We start from the raw sequence: 25,000 nt of genomic DNA on the forward strand, positions 1-25,000 counted from the left end.
GCCAAGTTTTTCATAATAGTAGTCGACTAGTCGACCGTGAGAAAGACGCATAGAGAGGAGCCGTACTCAATCTCGGAACCCATCGGCTCTCGGTCTGATGACGATTAAGCTTTTTTATTTCCTTCTTTTTATTTACTACTTGTGAAACAATACGTTGGTGCACGTCGTCTCTAAACTCCTACTCCGTTCTCGTGTCTCAAGTTCCTAATCGAACTGTTAAAAATGACGGGCACACTGAAGAGGAAGTCTTGGCCCGGATCTACACTGGCTTCACCCGATATAAAACGATATAAATGTCAAGACACACTTTTAAAAAGGGATTTCACTAATACAATACGTATTGTAAATCTGCTGACATTGACAAAATATATGTTGTCCAGGACTAGTCGTGTTACAGTAGGTTAGTTCCCCAAAGTCCAACCGAGCGAAGAGTGTGAGTGGCAGAGTTGGCGGGCGTGTCGGAGATCCCACTGGAGACCGAAGGCCGCAGACCCAGGCGGGGGATAGGCTGACTGGCAAAGGAAACCGCGCCGTAGATTGTACGATCAGGCAAGGGAAACGTGAAGCTCCCGGGGCTATGTACTGCTGCTCGATCGGTGAGGATGAGGCTCGGCTGTGTGGGTGAGCCGACAGGGAAGGAGCCAGGACCACGCCCACCTCCAAAGGCACAGACAGGACACACAGGAGGGGAGGGGAAGACAGGTTAAAAACAACGAACCCCCACAAGTCGACTGCTGCCAACAGTGCTGACTTTTAGTTATACTAGCTGACTGGTTGGTAAGGCCCCTTGTGTGTGTGTGTGTGTGTGTGTGTGTGTGTGTGTGTGTGTTTGATCCACATTTCTATCTTGATAAAGCTGGTGACCAAACTAATAACACCTGCTGATGTTATCTCCCTGGCTTTTAAAGTGGCATATCCGTCCCTATTCGAGGGCTTTATTTAAATTGCTCATTTGGGGCTTTAATTTATTTGGGAATACAAAATAGGCGCCGAATCAATGAGATTTTGAGTAACTGATACATGCCCATATACAAATGTAATGCACGGGAGGTGTTCCCGCCAGGATCACGGGGTGCATTCCTCTACAACAGTGATTCACGAGGGATGGCAGGGGGGGGAGTCACAGGGCCTTGAACAATTGAAGGCACATGTTTCCTCATAGTCAAATATTGCTTCAAAAATCCACAAATACAAATTGTGAGAAACTCTATTACTATTTAATGTATTGTGTGCCCTCAAAACCTAGTTCTTTCATCCATGAAAATAAAACCAAGTCAATCACAAATTACCCCCAGCCCCTAATAAATACACAAAATAAACTTGATAAATGTGTCTATAAATTGGGGCTTTCAGATTGATTCAGGTTCGATTTACAGGGCTGGGAACCCCTGCTCTACCGACAGGCCTGGCCTCTGTGAATCACCAGTGGCGGTTCGTATTGCAGGGATTTCTGGGTAAACGCACATGCACACACGTTTTCTCTCAGACCTCCAAAATCTATCCGCTGTGGTGTATTTCAAGTAAGCGCTGCTCAAAAATAGCACCATAGAACAACAGAGGAGTGAACAGAGAACGCTACCGAAAATGGATTAAGTCCCTGGCGTAGTAAAAGGTTAAGTCCCTGGCGACACACACACACACACGCACACACCTCTGGAATAGGTTGACACCTTCTGTCACAACTTCGGCCGATTTCGGTTCGGTGGATTCAACACTGCCCGCACAAGCACTCTTAACCTCACACGTGTGAGTGCGGGAGCTCACTGATCTATACTTGCACGCACGCACGCACGCACGCACGCACACACGCACGCACGCACGCACGCACGCACACACACACACACACACACACACACACACACACACACACACACACACACACACCATTGCACCATGGTCACAATCCACAGTACGATCTGAGAAAAGTATAATTATTGGAAAAGCAAAACCCTTGCTCTGTGTCATGGCTTTGTATTTCTCTCCTCCTATCCCTTCTTCCTCTTTCTATTTGTCCTCCCCACACTCTATTTCCTCTTTCTCTCTCTGTCGCCTCTCTCTCTCCATCATAAGAATTATAATAATGACGAACCATCTTTCCCTGTTGGCAATAAAGAGATGATCAGATATGAGAGAGAAAGAAAGAGAGATAGAGAGGGGGCGGGGGTAGGGGGCTCACAATCACATTAGCCAGGCTCCATGGTTGCTTTTTTGGGGAGAAATAAAGAGAATAACATTTGTGTGTGTGTGTGTGTGTGTGTGTGTGTGTGTGTGTGTGTGTGTGTGTGTGTGTGTGTGTGTGTGTGTGTGTGTGTGTGTGTGTGTGTGTGTGTGTGTGTTTTTCAAAGAAGAAAGCACTCTGCTGATATTAGCTGGGTCCTCATTCAGTTGCTAATGTGATTTCAGTTAACACACACACACACACACACACACACACACACACACACACACACTACAGGAACCAAGCTTGAATGCCTCTCGGTTACTTCTCTCTCCCTGTGTATTCCCCTCTCTAAAATAATTAACAACACCCATAAATCCAGAGATAAAACAATCCACAGGAAATCACTAAACAGCACTACTACACCATGGGAATACAGAATACAACATGTATGTGTCTGTGTGTCCCTTTCTCAGCATGTGTGTGTGTGTGTGTGTGTGTGTGTGTGTGTGTGTGTGTGTGTGTGTGTGTGTGTGTGTGTGTGTGTGTGTGTGTGTGTGCGCGTGCGTGCGCGCGCGTGCGTGCGTGTGCATGCGTGTGCGCGTGTGTGTGTGTGTGTATCTTTTCAAACACACACACATGCATGCATCTGTGTGTTTCAATAAAAATATGGGATAGGAATCGGTAGAGCCTCAGAGAATGGCGGAGGCGTGTTGGAGGTGTATTTACATAACACCATCCTTTGCCTTTTATGCCGGGAGCTATTTTAATATGTAATTCACATGTTCCCGACATTCCCAACTCAGCCTTATCTTATCACATCAACATGGCTGAGTTAGCTCATGCAAAGAGAAAAACACATGGAGACACAACCGCCGACCGTTAGGACATATAGAAGCGCACCACATTACCTACTGAGTAAAACTGGGAGTAATACATGGTAAAGGGCCCAGCACCAACACTGGTTGTCTGGTTGAAATGTTAATACCGCATTTAAGTTGCTGGGAAATGGGATAATGGGCCCTTCTTTCTGGATCTCACGCGGTACTTTGAATTGCAAACAATCAATGCATTAAAGGTGCAATCAGTAACATTGGACGAGTAGCGACAAATTGGCACCACAAAAGAGAGACAGAGAAACGACACCAACATTGTCGGTCATTTGGCAAGTGGAAGTTTATCCATGTTGGTGCCAGTTCAGGGATATGAGCAGCACAGTTCAGGCAGCAGGGTTTGAGCAGAGATTGACATGTCTGTGTGTGAGGGGTCTCTCCTAAACAGCCTGGAGGAGCTTGAAGTAGTCATCGAGGTGACAGTGGAAAACTGGCAATGCAGACTGGCATTGGTCAACCACATTTGCGATATCAATTTGCGAAATGAGCAAATGAAATATTATTTATTGTACCATATGTCAGTTTAAAATGTTTTGCCAATTGTTGCATATAAAAGAAACATATATGTACTTAAATACTTATCTTGTGGTGTTTTAATAAGGTGCTTACAGACACCACCAAATATTATAGTCTTCTTTTATGGTGTGGGCATAAAAGTACCATTTATATTACATTGATAGAAACATTTATATATGAAAACAATGCTGTCTTGTCTTCAAAACTGTGACGCATGAAATGGTGCCTCACTGCTCTCATGTCCAATCACATTTCTGTGCTGCCTGCAACATAGTTTTTAGTTTATCCGAATGTGCACAGAGAGACTATGGCACTCTCTGATCCCGTTCAGAGTTAATATGGAAATAAATCTCTGGTGAGCAGTGATACAAATCTAACATCAGACCGCTCTTAATTGAAAGTCTGATCACTGATACCAAATTGGAAGTGATCGGGAACGCACGTCACCACACCCCTAGTAGAGCGTGAACACGTGTAGCGTGAACACACCGCTTGGCCACATTCAACCACCACATCTGCATGAGTGGAAGTTCATCCAAACAAAAAAGTGATACAACTCAATCATTGGTTAAAAACGCCAAGTCTTCAACTGATAGAAATAGCATCACTTATTACTGCTAGAAAATGCTCTTTCCACTGTGCTTGGATGGAGGGTGCGCACAGCTATTTTTGAGGACATAAAAATAAAATAAAAAGGCAGGAAGACAGCTTCAGGAAAATAAGGCAGCAATGCCAAGAATTCAATTAATAATTGAAACATGTTAAGTTGGCTCATAGGAAGCAGCTCAGTTATCTCCATATTGAAGTAACGCTATGTAACTTTTTTACCTTAAAATAACAGCTTCAAAATCATTTTGATGGTACACAGACTTGTAATATGGAGAATGGCATCGCTTTTATTCCCACCCACCCCCCTGAATGTCTGTTCTTGCATTATGTAACTTCTGTGTTCGGGTACGAGACCTCGGGAATACTGTGTTATGCTTTACGGCACAACGTCACCTTCTTGATGTTTCGATCCGGTAATTTCCGTATTTTTGCCTGGTAAAATTTATACAAGAAACCGATAAATTATTAACTTACACATCTGGTACCAATGGCCACTATATATAGTAAATGCCGATATCATGTTTTTTTGTTTTTTTTTGTTTTTTTTTTGCATCTTATAAAATACAACAATTTAATAACAATAACAAATGAGACGCAAATTTGAGAACATTTATATAAAACTAATGTTATTGTCTGCATTGTCCCTGCAGTGCACAAAATGTATGAACTAAAAACATGGTCTGTGAACAATCAAAAATGTAATAATAAAACAAAATTAGTAAAAAAAAACACTTATTAATGAAAAATAATTAATTATAAACAATAAAAAAAAAATAATAATAATAAACAGCCTTATATTAATGTCTGGTCTGGAAATTGAAATTGAAATTACATAAGTGCAGGATTTATTATTTCCACAAAAACATCCCTTTTTACAAAACAAGTCCCATAGCAACAGAAACCAATGGGGAGACAGTGTCGCTTGGCACAGGACACACAGGCTTTTTGTGTGGAACGGGACTCTTGTCTCTTAACTCAGTGGTGTTTAAAATTTTGTCTCAAGCAAGTTAGGATACACACAAAAATAAATAGATCCTAAATAAAAACACAGGAAAACTGGCACGGCAACGCACACCCGGTGCGGTGCTGTCTGGAGGAGAAATAAACCCCACTCGAATTCTCTTAGGTTAGGTTTACGATTTTCGACAAATGCAAAGTATTTCCAAACAGCACTCCTGCTGTTTTCTTTCAAAACTGGTTGCGGAGGCTCTGCACTTGCCGTCTTTAATGAGCTAACACCATAACAAACCAGAGAGAATAAGACAAGTGAGGAGAAGAGCACAGTGAGTGAGAGGGGCTATGTGGGTGCTGCAGCAGTGTGTGTCACTCGCTGTGGGAGAGAAGAGAGAGCGAGGAAGCGCAGCTGCTACTGGTATTTTGATGGTGTGGAAAATGACCATTGGAACTGTTTCAAATATTCCAAATCGGTATGTATATAAAAATAGATATTTCTGACAACACTAGTCTGCCGACATGTCTTGTTTATCGGCCTTATGAGCGCAGGCATCGGCCGATGCTGATTATCTCAAAATGTGTAAATATCAGCCAGATTAATCAGCTGAACGATTTATCAGTCGACCGCTCCACAACTTGCACATGCTTGCACTTGCACACTGCAACTCCATGCATGAGTGATCAAAAGGTAATACAAGACTAATAATAATAATAAACTTCATTCTTTATTCTAAGTGCATTTTGTCTTTTAATTTACAGAGCAGTTAGTTAGGTTACACTTCCACATTCATAGTTAGTTTTCATTGTTTCAAGGTGTGCAAGTTCTGGAACATTGTAGGAATATACAGCTCTTAACGTGTTGTTAACGAGAAACTGTGCAGGTTTGATTAATGAACACACTCGAAAGTTAAATAGACCATTACTTGCTTGAACACACCTGAACATTCACAAATAGCAATAAAGGTTTCACAATCTGAAATAGCGTTTTTAAATGTTTATGCTTCTTATTATAATCTGAACCGGGACTACTATAAGTACAGTCATTTTTGATCGAGACCTGGTCTTAAGTGGTCTGTGTGTAGAAAAAACAGTAAAAGCTACCTGTTTCCTGTTTTCACAAATAAGAATAAAGGTTTCAAAAATCCAAAATATGGTTTGAAATGCTGTTTAGACTTCATGTTATAATCTAGTCTAGGTTTGACTGCTTTAAGTTAAGTCTTAAATGGCCTGTGTGTCGAAAAAACAGTGAAATCCACCTTCCAAATCCAAGTTTTCACAAATAAAATGGAAGGTTTTAAATGCTGTTTATTATCATTATCGTGTTTTAATTGAATTTCAGCCATGCACCAGTTCTTTTTGTCCGACGCTACTGCCAAATCAGAGATTTTTGAACGCACCATAACATCAGACGCTGTGAATCGGCTATAAAGTTCAACGTCATCATGAATTAATAATTCAACTTTTGAGCAACAATTATCCACGGTTCAACATGAGGGTGGTACCATGTGAAAGCTCTGTGTCTGAACTTTCGACTGATTTTCTCCACCATTCTTGCCGTTTTATGGACACTGTCAAGAGAGTTGCTAGGATGCAAAGACATCAGGGACTTTGCCCAACCAGCTCTCCGAGCAAACTGTCGGCGGGGCGGGGGTTGAGTGTTTCGTTCCATAAGGTTACTGAGTAAAAGAAAATAATCTTCATCTACAATAAAGAAAGAAAGAGAGAGGGAGGGAGAGAGATTAGTGGTGTAAGCTGGGACATAATAGAGGATCAGAGAAGGGTGAGGAGTTGAGACACTTACTGGAAAATGGAGTGTGAGCAAATTCAGAAAGACAGGGAACAAAGACAGCGAAACAAAGGTATCAGAAACAAATGCCAAAACTGCAGAGAATCAAAATAAAAAAAGAAGGATGAAGGAGTGGATTTTTTTTCATTTAAAAACACAACTGCGGAGTCATTTGCGTTGAAACGTCGTTGCCAATGTTTTGTTTGTAAAAGAAAGAGAAGTTACTGTCAACTCCTCTGATGAGAAAAGACACTTTGTTACAAGGCTGCTAAGTAGGGGAAAATAACCCTGCATAAGAAGTGCCTGGCTAGCCCTGCTTTTTTCGCACATTCTTCAAAGCGCATTCGCTGTTGATTGTGCAGAACAGAGGATGTGATGAGATGAGAACAAGGTGAGGAGAAACAAATGAACATGCAAACCGTGAATCAATATCAAGGGACGAGATGGGACAGGTGGTCCGAGGGTCCGAACCGACTTCATTTCACCCCCTGGTTTGAGCCTCCCTCCACCTGTTGAGGATGAAGGGTGGGGGATGAGGACAGGGCGTGTCTTGTTTTTTAAAAATGGGTGTGGTTTCCCGGTCGCTGCGGTGGGTGTAGATGGATTTAACGTCAGCGTATATTAGTGTATATTTGCGTCATTTATTTCAGATTACAGCTCAGAAAATATTTTATATCTGTATGCAGTACCTCTTTCAGAAAGGATGATGGAAATAATGGGAGAGAGGGAGGGAGGGAGGGAGGAGGGGGAGGGAGAGGCAGTTGCGGAAGGAGGACAAACACAAACCCTGCAAATCAAGGGAAAGGAAGTCAGGGAAGTGAGAGTGAGATTAGTAGGTATGTGGATGCCAGGAGGGAGAGAGAGAGAGGGAAGATGATGAGATTCAAGATGGCAGGGGGGAAAATAGAGATTTAGTGGAAGGAGAAGGAAAAACGCCAGAAAAAAAGGAATGGATGAGGGAAAACAAAAGAGGGAGTATGGGAAGGGTGCGGCAGGTTCGGAAGGGAACGGGAAAAATAGAAAACGGAGAGAAAGCTGGAGAGAAGGAGTGAGTGGGGTGAGTTAGTGGAAGGTACAGTCAGAGTGGAGGGAGGGAGGGAGGGAGGGTGGAGTTTTAAAAGGAAGAGTGGGAGGGAGGCAATGGGACAACAAAAGAAAACGAGTGTCCCTTCACTCTGTTCCATAGCTGCTGGTGTCGCTGGTCTTTCTCTCCACACTTCCATCTTTTCCTTGGAGGAACTTTGAGGGAAAAAATGACGCTGGGCAATTTATTAACGTGCCGTGACGCTTGACACAATCGCCTGCAACCCACTGTAGACCTTCATTTAATTCGGGTTAGGCCATAGACACATTTGATAAGAATTACTCTCAATCTGAGAAGATTTTTATCGTTGGATATGATTTAGTCCGAACTCCCACACCTGTCCGTACTCCAGTACGGACAGGTGTGTAGACGTATTAAATAATTCATCACCACACCGACAGCACTGATGGAGCGATATCAAATACATCAAATGCCGAAGGAAAGGGACACTGTGTTCCGTTTCCACAAAACAAATAAATGGGTGACTGCGGCGTTTGTTCGCTTTTGGCTGATCCCTCTCATGTTTTTTGTTTGGGCAGGTTAACCGGCTTCCAGGTGCCCTCCCCGGTCACCAGCACGGGGAACGTGTTCTCCCTGAGGCTGACCAGCGACTTTGCCGTCTCTGCACATGGCTTCAAACTCAACTACGAAGGTAAGAAACTGTCTTCAAAGACTAGATATATATATTTATATCTATAATCGCGAGGGTTTATCTTTGAAAGATGAAGACAAGGGGAGCATGGAGCCTTTATTTGATGCTTTAAAAAAGCCAGATAGGACCTGAAGTAAAGGCTAAAACTAGAACCCGCAGCCCACAGAAGATTTGGCCTGTGTGTGTGAAAGATATCAGATTCGATTTGGATTAGTCCAACCCTTGATGCGCTCGACAGTGTGCTCCGCAGCGCCGAACCCCAGTGCACCAGCGTACTACCGCAGGCACATGCGCTCTGAAACACACACACGCACACACGCATGCACGCGCACACGCACGCGCACACACACACATACACACACGCACACACACACACACACACACAGATGAACACAGCAGATAGAAGTAACAAAATAGATGTGATCCTGTTTATGCCCACTCTGGCATAAACAACTGTTGTTTTTTCACTGACCTGTTTCTTTCTTTTAATTACTTATAAACTTTGTGATTCTGATTCATTTAGTGTGTGTGTGTGTGTGTGTGTGTGTGTGTGTGTGTGTGTGTGTGTGTGTGTGTGTGTGTGTGTGTGTGTGTGTGTGTGTGTGTGTGTGTGTGTGTGTGTGTGTGTGTCTACTTTTTGCTCCACTAAATGAAGATATCACTGGCTGCAAAATGTCTTGGCTAAACTCTGGACACATGCTGTTTCTGTGTGTGTGTGTGTGTGTGTGTGTGTGTGTGTGTGTGTGTGTGTGTGTGTCAATGTGTTCACACACAGTGAACACTTACACAAGTGGCCCCCTGAGTTCATACATATCTCACATACACTCACTCACATACAGCATACTGTATGCATGCTGGGTGGAGCTGGACAGGTGGACAGGTGGTGGGTGAGGGGCGAGAAGGGCCTTTTGGTCTGTCTGCACACAGATCTGATTGGTGGGAAGCCTTTTATGTGATTGGTCGGTATCCGTGATGATTTCTTCCTGTTCCTCTGAAGACTCTCAGCTCATCTCTAATGCATGAGCCAACACACAGCAGGGAGAGTGTGTGTGTGTGTGTGTGTGTGTGTGTGTGTGTGTGTGTGTGTGTGTGTGTGTGTGTGTGTGTGTGTGTGTGTGTGTGTGTGTGTGTGTGTGTGTCTTTGTGTGTGTCTGTGTGTGTGTGTGTGTGTGTGTGTGTGTCTGTGTGTGAGAGAGAGAGTGATGTATAATTTAGCATGATGTCAGAGGCAGTTTGATATTGTGCTGATGAGACAGAATCGCAGATGATCCCAGGGCTTGGACATACAGTACACACTCGCACATAAACACACACAGTACCAACACACCGACGCGCGCACACACACACACACACACACACATACACACACAGCTGTACACTAGTGCATGGACACAATACTTTCTTTTTGCGGTATTGGTAATGAATGATACTTTCCTTTCCTTTCCTCTTTTTCACTCATTCTAGTACTCCTGGTTCTGTCCTCCTCTCTTCTACCTCTCTCCTCCAACATCCTTTCCCTTCTCCTCCCTTCTGAATGCTTTTTTCGAGGGATTTTAATTTGTTTGGATGACGGCTTGGAAAGGACAATGGCATCTCTACTCTATTCTGTTCTATTCTATCCCACTGTATTTTCTTCTGTCCTATAATGTTCTACTCTATAACATTCTACTCTACTCAATTATATGATATTCCCCTCTATTCAATCCTTCTGTATTCTATTCCACTCTCTTCCATTCTACTATTTTCTATTCTACTCCAGTCTGTTCTATTCTGTTATATTCTATTCTATTCTATTTGATCCTATTCTGTTTCGATCGTCCTTCTTATTTATACAATTCATTGTTTAGATATTATTCTACTGTAAATTTTGCACTCAGTTCAGTGTAGTCCATTATAAGTATCCTACTGTAGCATCCTGAATAGAGGCTTTTTGTGGAAGTCATGTTGTAAATTCAGTATACTGTGTATGTATAAATATGTATATATTTATATGCTTTTATTTGTCTTCATTGTGTTCTGGATGCAGGGAGCAGCTTGCCTTTCAGAGCCAAACCATGCATTCATTACCGATGAACCTACACATGCATATGCTCTCACACTCTACATACTTGTATTTTTCATAAAAAGTCAGAGCTTCCAAAGACATCTATAGTAGACATACATACGCACCCACGCACACACAATTGGCCACACCTACACACACACACACAAACATACACAGACCTGCTCACACACATTCGCACACGCACGGATCCAGCACATATTTTCGAGATGTAATCATTTTCTTTGGAACATGCTACCATGTGGCTAACAAGTCAGGAGGGATTTTCCTCCGCGCCGTAGCTCTCCACTCCTCTCCTCCGCCCTTTTATGTTAGCTGATGCCTTCATTCACTCTGCCTCATCCAAATAAAAATGTACTCTATTAGAAAGCCCCTGTCTACATTCAAAATGTACACGCCTTCTTGTGAAGGAAGAAGGCGTGTACAAATATGTAAAGCTAAAACAAATGTTGATAGCTGCAATGTGGGATATGAGAACACATGGGAAAATATGGGATACAAAATAAAACATCGACCAGAGGAACACATGCAATCGAGCAGGTCGGGTTGTCTACTAATCGGAAGACTGCCGGTTCGATCCCTGGCTCCTACACACCCACTCACACGCGCACCTTTTTCAGAGCTTGACATGTAGTATTGGTGGGGAGTTTGGGGCCTGATAACAGAGAATAATTTATCTAATAATATCAAAAACAATCAATGTTTCATCTAAAAACCCTTTCATCTCGAAAACGGTGAAAGAAATGATAAGATCCTGGATCTATATATATTAAAGATAATATAAGATCCCTGGGATGAAATTCCGGAAAGACAGAAGAGAACCCAAAGACAGCATGTAAAAATCACAGAAATGTTTCTAAAATTTCGAAAGTATAACCATACAAAACGCACGCAATTCGGAGTGCATACAGATTCCAAAAAACTTGCCAAAAGTACAGAAATTGCTACAAAGTCGGCCATAACTCTCCCTACAAACTGTGTACAGGTCCCCACTAACAAGCTTCAATGCAACAATAAAGCTAAATTCAATGAAACAAGATCCACTAACAAACTGTTGGAAGGAAACGACATCCTTAGCCATAATGTTTACAGCCCACATTGTTTTTCTCAGTACTTCAAGTTATTTGCTTGCCTTATTCTTGTATATATTTAAGCTGGTAAGCCTGTCTTTCTGCTTCATCTGGACTCACTGGTGAACTTCACACTACTCGTACACCACAATAGTCAGTCCTTAACCTCCCACAGTCTAAGAAAGAGTAGAGCACTGTGTCCACCTCACGACCAAACAGCCTCCTCTGTGGCTAGATTAAGATGTGCTGTGTGGTTGTTTCATTGCCACGGCCCCATGCAAACCTGCCACAGTCACCCAGCGGCGTACTTGTCTTTGAGGAGTCCTTTCCCTGTTGGAAATTTTCAATAGTGGCAGGCAGTCGCCATGGCGAAGCTACTCTTACCAGCTGAAGCAGGCCTTAGCAACAGCGTCCAAGAAACTAAATTCAATCTGAACACCATGACATTTCCCAGCGTAACGCAGTCTGCCTGAAGCAGGCGCCCTCCAGGCTTCTCTAAGCATCCGGAGACTGAAATGGCGGCGATATACATCGTGTGTCTCAGCCAGGTCTAATGGGGTGAAGCGAAAGGGTTAAAAACCACTCTAGGATTCAGGTGGAACAGCCGCCTTGACTCCTGCTCGTCTCTGAACTACACTCCGAAGAAATTTACCTCCAGAGAAAAATCAAGGTAATACAACAGTGTCTGGACTGCCTGGAGAAAAGGACCAGACTCTGCCTTGTTAATACCATGTCCCTGTCCTTCCTCTTTTAATGGCAGATATAGAGCTGCAGCTTTATTCCAATCGACAGGCTACAAGACCCTGAGGGGAATCGAGGGTGCACAGTTCGGGCATGTGGAGGCAGTCAGCGTGTTTGTCTCTAACCCTTAATTCCATTAGTGATGGCAAACGTTGCCATTTAGAAGATTTTAACATGGCAATCATTTTAAAATAAACATTTTCACAATGTTTCTTAATGCAAAGAAAGTGTTTGCTGGTCTCCAAGTATGTAAAGAGGAATCCCTTGTTCTTTAGCAGTTATGACAACATTGCTAGTTGGAATGTGCAGTGCAGCATGCCTCGCTGGTGGTTATATTCAAAGACCTCTAGCGGGTACAGAGTTACGGCCACTCCCTCATAGAGCTCTGTTGATTATCTATAGGACTCACCTGGAGCTCTGCCCATGGGCAATTCCTGCACGGTAACAGTCAGCACCTGCAGGGTTAGACTTGTCTCCAGAGATTATTGGCCTGGTGTAGCCTAAACCTTTACAGCCGTTGAAACAGGCCTCTCCACACAGCAAGTTTCAATATCTTGCACCTCCTATAAATCAGCATAAAAGCATTCTAATCTTCCACTCCACTGATGACGTGCTCCAGGGGGAGGCCTCTGAGGTGATGACTGTTTCTGCTTCCTGCATAAAGAAGAAGGCAAAATGCGTAAAAAAGGTCTGATTGGAATGTGTTTTCTGCTTCAAGCTCCCTTTCTGTGGTCCTTGAGGAAAAACTTCCTTTTAATAAATAATAAATTAATAATAATAATAATAATAAATTGTTTTTACTCATAGACATTGTACAATCCAATGCATACATTATTGAGGTTGCCGCGGTTATCGATGTTACCGGTGTTACAGGGTGTTCAGCGTACACCGATTACATTACCTGCCAACCGCCCCATACCATTGTTTTCCTTTGATTTCGTTTTTTTTTTTAGAGGAATAAAACCTATTTATCAGCCCGGACGTTCATCAAATTAAAAAAATTGAATTTGTAAAATACTCAGCGTGTCATCAATACTTATTTGGACGCTGCAAAAGTGTAAGTGGCTGCTTGTGTGCGCACAGCAGAGTCGCAGCACAGTCTGCTTATCACGGGAGGAGAGGAGAGAGAGGCTGTAGGAGACCTTAGATCAGATAACGATCGGGACCTGTCTCCCTCCACCGCCCACCCCCCCCCCCCCCTCCCCTGTTGTACATGTCCGGTGTTGTCATGAGTTTATTAACCGTTGGGAAAAACTCCTCACCATCGCATCCCTAATGCGTATTCCTCGTCTACTTAATTAAAATTACTTTGGGTTGTTTGTGTGGACTTCTATGACTTTCTCTGACAGTCGACAAGAGACAATAGGGATTTGTTTTTGGCAACTCCATAAATTTGGCTCTCCCATATGTAACTATTATGGCCATGAATAGCAATAATTAGAGAAAAAAAACAGAAAGAGAAAGCTGAGAGACTAATTGCTGGCATGGCTTGGCTGGTATCGTATCCGAGGGTGTTCTTTCTTGTGAATGCTCATCCATATTGACGGTTTACTGACCACAACTAGCTACACCGCTTCATCAAATTCACTTTGGCCATCTTTTCCCCCATCTTTGGATTCTAAGCGGGAAAGGCGGAACCAGCCACCAATAATGGAAACAGCATATAGAGGAGTGCATGCAAAAACGCAAGTATATTGAATAATATAAGCCGGCAAAAACAAATCGTGAATGGATACACATAACTTGGTGGATGAAATTGATGATGAGGAGGTAGCATCTTGCAACATCCATTAGAGGAGCATTCTCCTCTTCCCCCTGCTCTCTGATCCTTTATCAAAGATGTGATCGATTTGCACTGTCTTGTTTCTCCGACTCTAACAAGAGGAGCGTGCAAAAGTTACCGTGGTCAAGGCGCGTGTGTGTGAGAGAGAGAGTGTCTGTGCCTGCATCGAAGGATGTGCACATGCACCCGCCACAGTCTAATTGATTTGGTTTTAGTGTGTGTGTGTGTGTGTGTGTGTGTGTGTGTGTGTGTGTGCGTGTGCGTGCGTCCGTGCGTGCGTGCGTGCGTGCGTGCGTGCGTGTGTGTGTTTGATTGAGGCTCTGGCTGGAGGGCTTCTGATCTTTATCAAAGCAACCTGAGGGAACTGACAATATCCACTGTCCTATCTATCAACTCTCCATCGCTCTGTCTGACCCTTCATCTCTCCCTCTCCCTCTCTCTCTCTCTCTCTCTCTCTCCCTGTCTCTCTCCCTCCCTCCCGCCCTCTCACTCTTTCTCTGTTTGTGTCTTTCTGTCTGACTCTATATCTTTCTCCTCCGTCTTACAGAGAGACATTGACAGTGCTTCTCGGTCTCTCTCCTTTCGACCCTGACCCTGACAGCGGTCCTGGCTCTGACGTAGTTTGAGTCGTATGACTCGGTTCTTGGTTCAGCTTCTAATGTCAACTTTCGCTTTCGGGAATTTCTCATTTTATTCACATCTGATTCGTTTTTGCTGTGGCCTGCAATTGGACCAAATGTACAGTCAGGTCAGGGGGAGAATTTTTGTCTCGAGTCAGAGCTCTAGCTCTCACTCGTTCCATCTTCATGCACACAACAATACAATACATATCATACACACACGCACACACAAACTTACACACGGAGACGCATGGATATACAGGCACACACACAAGTTTCATGCATTTAAAATAAGAAAGTATATGTCAGTTTTGTCCTGAGGGACAGAACTCGTTTTCTAACCCTGGAGGGAAGAGAGGCTTTGCGCTTGCCTGCACCATTGTGGGAGTGTACGTTCTAGCAATGGATAGGAATGAGAGAGAGAATTGGAGAGAGAAGGTAATAGGGTGACGAAAAAGTGGAGTGAAATAAATGAGGAGGTCGATTGAAGGTGACGAGGAGTGTGTAGCAGGAGAAAAGAAGAAGGACAACAAGCTGAAAGAGAAGAAGAACGGGTCATGTAGGTGAGCAGAAAGACGCAGGAGAGGACAGCAGAGGAGTTGTTATTGATATGTGCTTACTGGAGTGTGTGTGTGTGTGTGTGTGTGTGTGTGTGTGTGTGTGTGTGTGTGTGTGTGTGTGTGTGTGTGCGTGTGTGCGTGTGTGTGCGTGTGTGTGTGTTCATTATCTACAACTTGAATTTAGCTCTTCTTTGTTCAGACCACTGCAAGGTCGGCTTCAACACAGGGGCATCAATCAAAACGCACACACACACACACACACACACGCACACACAGACACGGTGACAGCAGGTGTGCAGGGCAAATTCTATGAACGATAACCGAATCAAGACAATCTGCTGATATTAACATTCTCAAAGGAAAATAAAAGAGCAATTGATTTCATCTGCACCTCTCTCCATCCGTCTTGCTCTCCGCTCGTCTCTCTCGGCACAATCGTTACACTCGCTGTCACCGAAACGTTTGAACGTGTTGAGAATCGGTAACGACACCGCGGTGCAACAAAACACATCTCAGTCATCTCATAAGAGAACTTCATACCAACAGATTTTCACTGTTTTCACCGGTTCCACACATCAGAGGTGTCGTTCAGTCTTGTTGTCATTTTCTTTTTTATTGTGTTAACGTGTATCAATTTAAACATTTTAATATTGATACGTTGGAAGTTATGCAACCAAAACCAATCCATTGCAATTAAATACAAACACAGTCACAAATGAATGCAAACATTTCTGTATTAGATCTTTTTCTTGTGTGTACTGAAAAGTTGGAGTCTTTTCAGACTTTTGAGGCATATAGAAGTTAATATATTTTTTTTCTAATTACCTTTAGAAATGACCTTTCACTATTCATGTCCTATTGCCTCCCACTCGTCATTCAGTTTGAAATCTGTCCGTAGAATTTGACAGATCACCCACAGAGTCTTTGCAGAGACGATCAAGCCTTTGAATTATAAACCTGATGTGTGGATCGCTTAATTATCGCAAAGTGCGGCTCAATCCATCTTTGCCGAGATAGGCAGCACGGGCATGACATGAATGAAAACTGTACATTTACTTCATGCCTCTATTACATGAAATAATTAAATACATTTTTATAGTAAACAGCTGCCAGATCCTTGCTATCAAGGATAGATGACCAATGATAACATAACATGACACATAGGTGTAATGTAACAGTTGAACAAACATATGCATTGGAAAGTAATGGCGCCAAGAAAATGAAATATAAACCTCATGTGGATGACGGTAGATAATTTAATAATGAAACCATAAAAGCTGCCAAATCTGTCAACTCCTGGACGCAATATTCGTCTGATGCCAAGATGCTCCAGCACAAGATGTATTGATTTGAGGCAACTGGCAACCTAAAATATAGGCTCAGTGTGTATTTGTGTATTTGTGTGTGCGTGTGTGCGTGTGTGCATGTGTGTGCGTGTGTGTGTGTGTGTGTGTGTGTGTGTGTGTGTGTGTCACCTCCAATGCCACTAAACCAATGTGAGTGACTTATTCAGCTTTATATCAGCCAGCCAATCAAATGGCTCCCTACAGGGTCACCACCTGGGTCCATCCAATCAGCAGGCGCTGCCAAGTCGCAGGGAATGTCACCTGATTAGAATAAGCAAGAGACAAATGTGGACACGCTTTCTCAGCATTTTGAATTACTTTTTGGTGTTGTGACTTGAGATGGCCAATCAGCGCTGTTGGACTTCCTCCCATCGCATGAGAGCCAATCAAATGTGAGGAAAGAACTCCGCCAACCTCACGGACTGTGAGGTTGCCCAATCAGCAGGTTTTATTAGGCACAGGCAACCCATATGCGAGGATTTCTCTAAATGTTCAATAGACTAATTGTGAAACTTTAATTGCAGCAACTGTGCTATCTATCTATCTATCTATCTATCTATCTATCTATCTATCTATCTATCTATCTATCTATCTATTGATCTATCTATCTATCTATCTATCTATCTATCTATCTATCTATCTATCTATCTATCTATCTATCTATCTATCTATCTATCTATCTATCTATCTATCTATCTATCTATCTATCTATCTATCTATCTATCTATCTATCTATCTATCTATCTATCTATCCGTACAAAAGCTATGACTGAAGCCCTTTAAATTGATTGAAACCTAGATATTTACAGGAATTAAAATTTGGAGCCTGAGTTAGCAGAGAAAAAAAACATCTCTGGTACAAAAGAAAGTGAAACTCATTAAAAACTATCTTTTACTCTAGGGCAAATATATGCCTGTGTGTGTGTGTGTGTGTGTGTGTGTGTGTGTGTGTGTGTGTGTGTGTGTGTGTGTGTGTGTGTGTGTGTGTGTGTGTGTGTGTGTGTGTGTGTGTGTGTGTGTGTGCGCGTGTGTGCATGCGTGCGCGCAAGCATGTGTGTGTGTCTCATGGTAGATAGTTGTCACTGTAGAAGTTTTGTCTTTTTGATGTCATAAAAACTTCTTTACAAATTGAGTCCCCGGTGACTTCAGCATAATTGTTGAATTAACCTGCAAAACACACACACACACACACACACACACACACACACACACACACACACACACACACACACACACAAATGAAATGCAGTGGGATGTGCACACAGCGGCACACAGGAAGGAACTCAGGCTGTTTGGATTCGCTCTATACCAACCTGCTGGTGTTCAGAAGAAAGGGAACAACAGAGAGAGAGAGAGAGAGAATAAGATAGTGAGAGAGATTTTTAAGGTTCCTTTATTTTCAGTAATCCATGTCACAGCAGCAGAAACTTGATTACGAAGGACCGCAAAAACAACAAAAACAGAGACAAACCACTGTAAAATCACCTGTCAGTAAGAGTATAATCAACTCTCTTCAGAGACAGCTAGGTACGCAGGGATCTGTTGATTTCTTCACCAGGTTTGAGACAGCTGTTTATAAGGACAGCTCCCTTTGTAGCCCAGACTTCCTCCTTTGTACAGTTTACCTCCTTGAAGAGAGAGAGAGAGAGAGAGAGAGACAGAGAGAGAGAGAGAGAGAGAGAGAGAGAGAGAGAGAGAGAGAGAGAGAGAGAGAGAGAGAGAGAGAGAAAAGCTCACAGCCACAGGTTTATCACAGGAAAATCACAGCTTAATAATGAGGGAATCATCCTGGACAGAGCACAGCTCCTCCCCAACACCCCATACACTTCTGAAAGTGTCAAATTTGCCAGTTTGTAAAACTCAAATCCCACCCTGAGGCGGGCTAAGAGTAGACCAATCGTCTTCTGGGCCGGATCTACTGACCCCTGACCCCTCACAGCGTTCTTTCTGCTTTTCCAAATGGCCAGTTTGGCCACCCCTGAAACAGTGTTCATCAGGACATGGACAGTTTTGTTTGACACAGTGTAAACAGGACCGAAGATAAAAAGTTTAAAAGAAAAGCTCTCCCCCTGACCCTGAACCCACCTCTCCAGTAGCCTGAACAGCCCCTGCAGCCTAGGACACAGAAAAACAGGTGCAGCAACGTCTCCCTCTAAAAGGCGGAAGTTGCATCCCACTCCTGTGCTGGGATCCAGGTGTGCCTGATACCTGTTTGTGGTCACCGCCGCATGCACAATCCTCCACTGGAGGTCGCCCACCCATTTGTTGACGGGGGGCTTGTACAGATAACGCCAGCAGTCAGTAGGGGATGCTCCTTGGCCAAAGAACCCCGACAGCTGCACCCCTGCCAGGTTCCACCTTGACGCAGGTATAGTAGAAGGCTTTCTTGCCCACTGCTTTAAATCCCCCCAGCTTGGGAGTAGCAAAGGTCAGGAGGCTGTCCTGCTTCTCCTCCCTGTGCACAGCCGGAGAGACCGTTAGTGAAGGACACACATAATAACACTCACATAATAGGTTCTCCATAAAAGCCCTATAAGGCACCGGCAGGGAAGCACGGACTTCATCCACCAACCTGTGCAGCAGTCTGAAGGATCTGATGCCTGTTGTCTCCATAAGCTGCTCCACAGCCGCCTTCAGCAGATGACCCAGCTTGACACACCCAGCCCTGTGCGAGCTGGAGCGCAGGCTGGAGGTGGAAAGGAGGCCGGAGTCCAGAAGTTGGTTCCCAAACAAAGGCTCCCCAAACAGCCACATCCCAGGGGCAGTCGTGGTGTCTGGGTGGACTTTAAAAACCTGCCATGACTGCAGCTCTGACTGATAGAAGGGAGTCAGCCCTGTTAAGTCCATCCCCTCGGTCTGCAGCAGGAACAGCTGCTTGTCATAAGAGAGGCACCCCGCCCGCCTCAGCAGCACCTTCGTTGTGTCCAGCCAACGCAGTCCACAACCATACAACAGCCTCCACCCCGTTTGGAAGCGGAATGCTGCGACCTTGGATGCTATGTCAATGAGGCCTTGACCCCCGCCCCCCCTGGACTGGCAGATAGAGGGCTGCTGCTCTAATCCAGGGCTGACCGGACGAGAAGAAGTTGACGATGGCCCTCTGGACCTCATCTAGCAGGCCTCTGTGGATGTGAGCTCCTCCATTCCAGTGGCAGTGTCCAAGGCGTCCCGCTCCCCGGCCTCCAGCCGAGGCAGCCCCTGAAGGAGCTCGGCAGCACACTCTCGATCACAGTCCCCCGCCCTGAATTGGGTGGTGTAGAAGGTCACCGCATGCGCCCTCATCTCTGCCGGGCTGGTGGTCACCCTGCCAGCCGGGAGACGGAGACCATCTGTCTGGACTGCTGAACAGTCTTCTCCAGGTTAAAGAAATAGGAGCTGGGGGCGTCCATATCCCCGATGCCGAGGTAGCAAGCCCTGACCATGGCACCCCGTACTCTCTCCTGGAGGAAACTGCTCAGCTTCTGCCTCTTTTCCTGCAGCCTCCCACCCGCAGCAGCGCTGCCACTAAGGAGTCTTCCCTCAATGTCCCTCTCCTGCTCTAGGGTGTTCATGGTCTCCTTAACTCTGCTTATGGAGGGAGCACAGTACCGTTGGCAGAAGACACAGATCTGTGCTTTGCCTACCTCCCACCACTGACCCAAGGAACTGAAGGCCCCCTTCCTGCTCCTCCAGCCGTCCCAGAATAATTTTAAAACTGCTGTTGAAAATGCTGTCGTGCAGCAACTTCACAATAAAATGCCTAAAGGAAGAATGCTTGGTGCGGGGTGCAGAGCATTGCTCCAGAGTAATGAGGTGATGATCTGTGAAACCCGCAGGATGACTGGAACTGCTTAGTAACCGGGAACTAAGTGTGTGTGATACCTAAAGCCTGTCAAGCCGAGCTGCACTGACCCTAGCGTCTGAAACCTTCACCCATGTGCACTGTTTATCCATGTTTCGTCCTCCATGTGTCAATGAGATCATGTTGAGCTGTGAGTTGAGACAGACAGGTGGAGGAAACCCTGTGGGGTTCCTCCCCAGTCCAATCCAGACTATAGTCCAGTGTACAGTTCCAGTCCCCACCCATCACAATGTAGTCACTTTGATCCCCCCTCTGCAACGGTTCCTGCAATTTTTTCAAATAGCACTACCCTCTTCAAGCCCAGAGTGGGAGCAAATGCATTAATGAAACAGAAAGTAGAACCTCCTGCCTCCGCCCTGACCATCTGAGCTTTACCCGCTTCTATCTCGGTGCTGGTCAGAACTCTGATGGTTGACCCTTTTGAAAGGAGGATTTCTGTCCCTGCACTGAAGTTGGTTCCATGGCTGAGAAACAGCTGCCCCCCACCACCTGGCCCAGTCCACCTGGATGGCTGCTTCACTGTGTGTCTCTTGCAGAAATCTCAAGTCTAACTTCTTCTGCTGAATTAATTCCGCAACCAGAGCTCTGCTGGTGTCTCCAACCGTAAATATTTTAAGAGCCAATCCTGAGCTTGTGCATAGGAGTATGTGTGGGAGAGAAGAGGGAGACAGTGGTGTAAACTAGCAAAAGAACAGAAAACACCCAGTGAAACACAGCCATCCTAACACCTAAGTATGGTCAGGTCTCCCCGTCCCCTTTCGACGGTTGTTTTTCCTGAGAGCCGTCACGTGTTATTTAGCCGGTACCTCTTTTTGTCATTCAACACTGCCTCTGCCGTCTTCCTCAACCAGGCCACCGATTTAATAAACTTCCCAGAGTCAGGGAAATGATCCGTGACTTTTAACAGACTTTCCAAACAAGGCATCTACAAACCCCTCTATCTCATCCAAGGAATGCAGGTCTCCATTTTGGGTTTGGGAGTCTGACACTGACATGTCTGTCGCTGACATGCAATCTTGAGTCTGTCACCGACCTGCAATCCGAGTCAGACCCTAATTAATCATGGTCGTTAGTCGCCACATTAGCATTCTTCATCACTATAGCATTCTTTGTCACATCAGCATTTGTCGTCACATTACCAATGTTAGTCACATTAGCAGTCTTCGTCACATTAACACTGACGGCCCTCCCCCTGGGCCCCGCCACCTCCCCACCAGCTCGCTCTCTGGGGCCGGGCTCCTCCCTTCCGCCGGACCCTTTACAAATGCCCCCACAGCCTTATTCTGTCTGGAGGCAAAGTGCAGATTACAATGTCCAACCTTTTCCCCCAGCGCCTTCAGCACCTCCTCCACACTTACACGGGGTCCAGAGAGAGAGAGAGAGAGAGAGAGAGAGAGAGAGAGAGAGAGAGAGAGAGAGACAGAGAGAGAGAGAGAGAGAGAGAGAGAGAGAGAGAGAGAGAGGAAAGCGTGACAGTGAGTGGATAATGAACCAATAATAATCCATGCTCTTTAAACTCAATGCAGACACATTCCACTTCCACGTCAAATGTTTTAACCTATGTCTTGATTGTGTTCAGGCAGAGGTTCCCAGCATGTTTCAGGGGTTTCAGGGGGTCCACAGCAAAACAATGAACTGTTAAACTTCATTTATAAGTTTCATTTCATTTCAAAATTTCATTTATAAGACGTTAGCGCCGTTAGAGAACGTACAATAATGACTGTTTCATTCCATATCTAGAGTATGGACACTAAATCATATCTGACAATAAGAATCTTCTCAGATTGGGGTCCCAGAGCCAAGGTCTTATCACATGGGGTCCGTGGCCTAATGCGTATCAAATTGAGGGTCCATGACGTGAGAAGTGGTGGGAATCACTGCCTCAGTGTATGTACCCTTTCACTGACATGTCACATGTTTTATTGACACCATTTCGAAGCGTGTTATCAAGTCGCTCTGATGCTTTTAATGGTCATACATGGCGACACTGGCAGCACTCATCGCTCATCCATCATCTCCATAGTCCATTTTACTGTCTCACAGTTTTGTCCAATCAGACTTCGTCATAGTCCTGTCATAGCCCGACCGAGCCAAGGTTTTTGATTTAGAGGTACTTTAACCCCATCTCGCGACCACCTTATTGATGACCAATTTTAGGTTCTTGGGTGGGTTATATTTCATCGATACTTCTTAGTGGATGGAAATTTTGTGATGTTTGCAAAGTCATGGAGCATTGGCATCGCTCCATGCGTCTGTACAGTCACTGACCACAACCATTAATGGCTATCATAGAATTTGTTTTTAACTCTGATTTGGTATTAAGTGCTCTGTTGATTTCCCATAGCCTACTGTTCTATTGGTATTTAATGATATGTTCGTATCGGTTTATGTGACTGGTTTGTATATTGTTGACAGATTTGGGCTTTGTCATAATTAGTCCCTCCTCCCTACGTGCATTCTGTTTGTCTTGAGACACTAGATGATTACTGTCTTTATAACAGCATGATTGCTGTGCCTGTTTTGGTTGGTTGCCTCTACAGTTTGGATGAGCTAGGTAGCAGAGACGAAGTCTGTGTGTGCGTTCGTGTGGGTGTGTGTAGGTGTGGCTGTGTGTGTGTGTGTTTCTGTCAGTCAGCCTTCCAGGGGGTCCCTTGATGTTAAATTTAATAAGTCACACTACAGTTGGCACAGCTATTAGATATCAAAACTGTCACGCACGCACGCGCACACACACACACACACACACACACACACACACACACACACACACATACACACATATACACGCGCACACGCACACACACATGCACATGCACACACACACACACACACACACACACACACACACACACACATATACACGCGCACACACACACATGTACACACGCACACACACATGCACATGCACACACACACACACACACACACACGCACATGTACATGCACACACACACACACGTACACACGCATGCGCACACACATGCACACCCACACAGGCACACAAACCCACCCAAACACACACATACTGTATACACACACACAAACAATGCATGCGTGCCGCACGGCAACGCAAATACAAATATATGTGCACAAAATGGGGGAAGTATGATACAAGCATGCACACACACGTGCAAAATAAAAAACACACACATGTACATATAAACAGAAATACACACATTTTCATTTTTAATGTTATAGAAACATGCAGGGACAATGACGGTCACATCAGAATAACGTTCACAGTTGTGTCGTTTTTTCCTGTCTTTGTCTTTTGTAAAAAGGATCACAGTTCAGGTCACATTGCGTGTCACTAAACTGTGTCTTTTTACATCGACTGTACTCAAACTGTAATAGACGCTGCTGCAGGTCCGAGGCATTGCTTCTCAATAACATCATTTTTTATACATGAACAACTTAAATGCACAGTTATTAGAAATGAAAAGACCATGGATAACAAACAGATCTGAAAAACCTGCTGCCATTCGTATTGTCCACTAACTCGATTAAAACTTAATCTGACGTCCTCTTACAGTGCCATCGGCATATTGGCAACTAAGATGACATTTTCCGATGGCATTGGCTGATATTTATCTGTTGTGTCGCATCAATTTTGCGCTGGCTCAATGTTGTGTTGTTTTTTTGCGATCTGGTGCCACATTCGGCTGTAACATGGTAGACGGGAATGGGATAGCGGCACTTTCTGAACGGCACGGGGGGATTGAGGGGGAGGTACAGTACGTGATGATATTTTGCTTTGGTGATGTATAAAATATTATTATTTTTACACTAAATTATTTTGTGTCTGCTATTACGTATAATAATTTAAACAAGTGATAACCTGGAGCTGCAACTTCATCACTGGACATGAGACTGCCAACATCCAAATCCTCCTTCTGCTTCCTCGCTTTAGCACAAAACAGCCTCCATGTAATGAATAAATTGAAAAAACAACTTTTATATCAATCCACGGGGTTTTATTTAAGCCATTTAAGGGTGATATTCCAGAGAAAACATCCGTCACTGTAGTGCAAAAGCAGCCTCCGCAGAAATACACAGTTGAGTTGGCTCCTCACTTGCTCCGTCTCTGTAAGATAGCTACGTCATACCCAGCTGTAATTCGTCACCGAGGACGGCAAAAAGTTTAAATATTTTAACTTTGATTATTGATTTGATTATTTTAACTTTGTTGCTTTTCTCATCACTTTTACATTTACTTTTTTTTTTCACTTTTACATTTACATGTACGTAATTAGTTTTATGTTTACCAAAAATATTTTTTGTTGCGCTATGTAAGTACTGAAAGATTCTTCTCATAGAGTAGGTAG

The 25,000-nt window shown here is 44.2% G+C and overlaps 1 protein-coding gene across 1 annotated transcript in view; it reads left to right on the top strand.

The window, feature by feature from the left end:
• csmd3b (CUB and Sushi multiple domains 3b) overlaps positions 1–25,000 on the top strand; it is a gene marked incomplete at its 5' end in the record, with an annotated part of 405,005 nt that overhangs the window by 102,455 nt on the left and 277,550 nt on the right. The window contains one exon of the mRNA XM_080014654.1: positions 8,540–8,652. Coding sequence (XP_079870780.1) covers positions 8,540–8,652 — 113 coding nt within the window. The remainder of the gene's footprint in view (positions 1–8,539; positions 8,653–25,000) is intronic.

The sequence above is a fragment of the Zeus faber genome, assembly GCF_960531495.2.
Source record: "Zeus faber genome assembly, chromosome: 1".
NCBI lineage: Eukaryota > Metazoa > Chordata > Actinopteri > Zeiformes > Zeidae > Zeus > Zeus faber.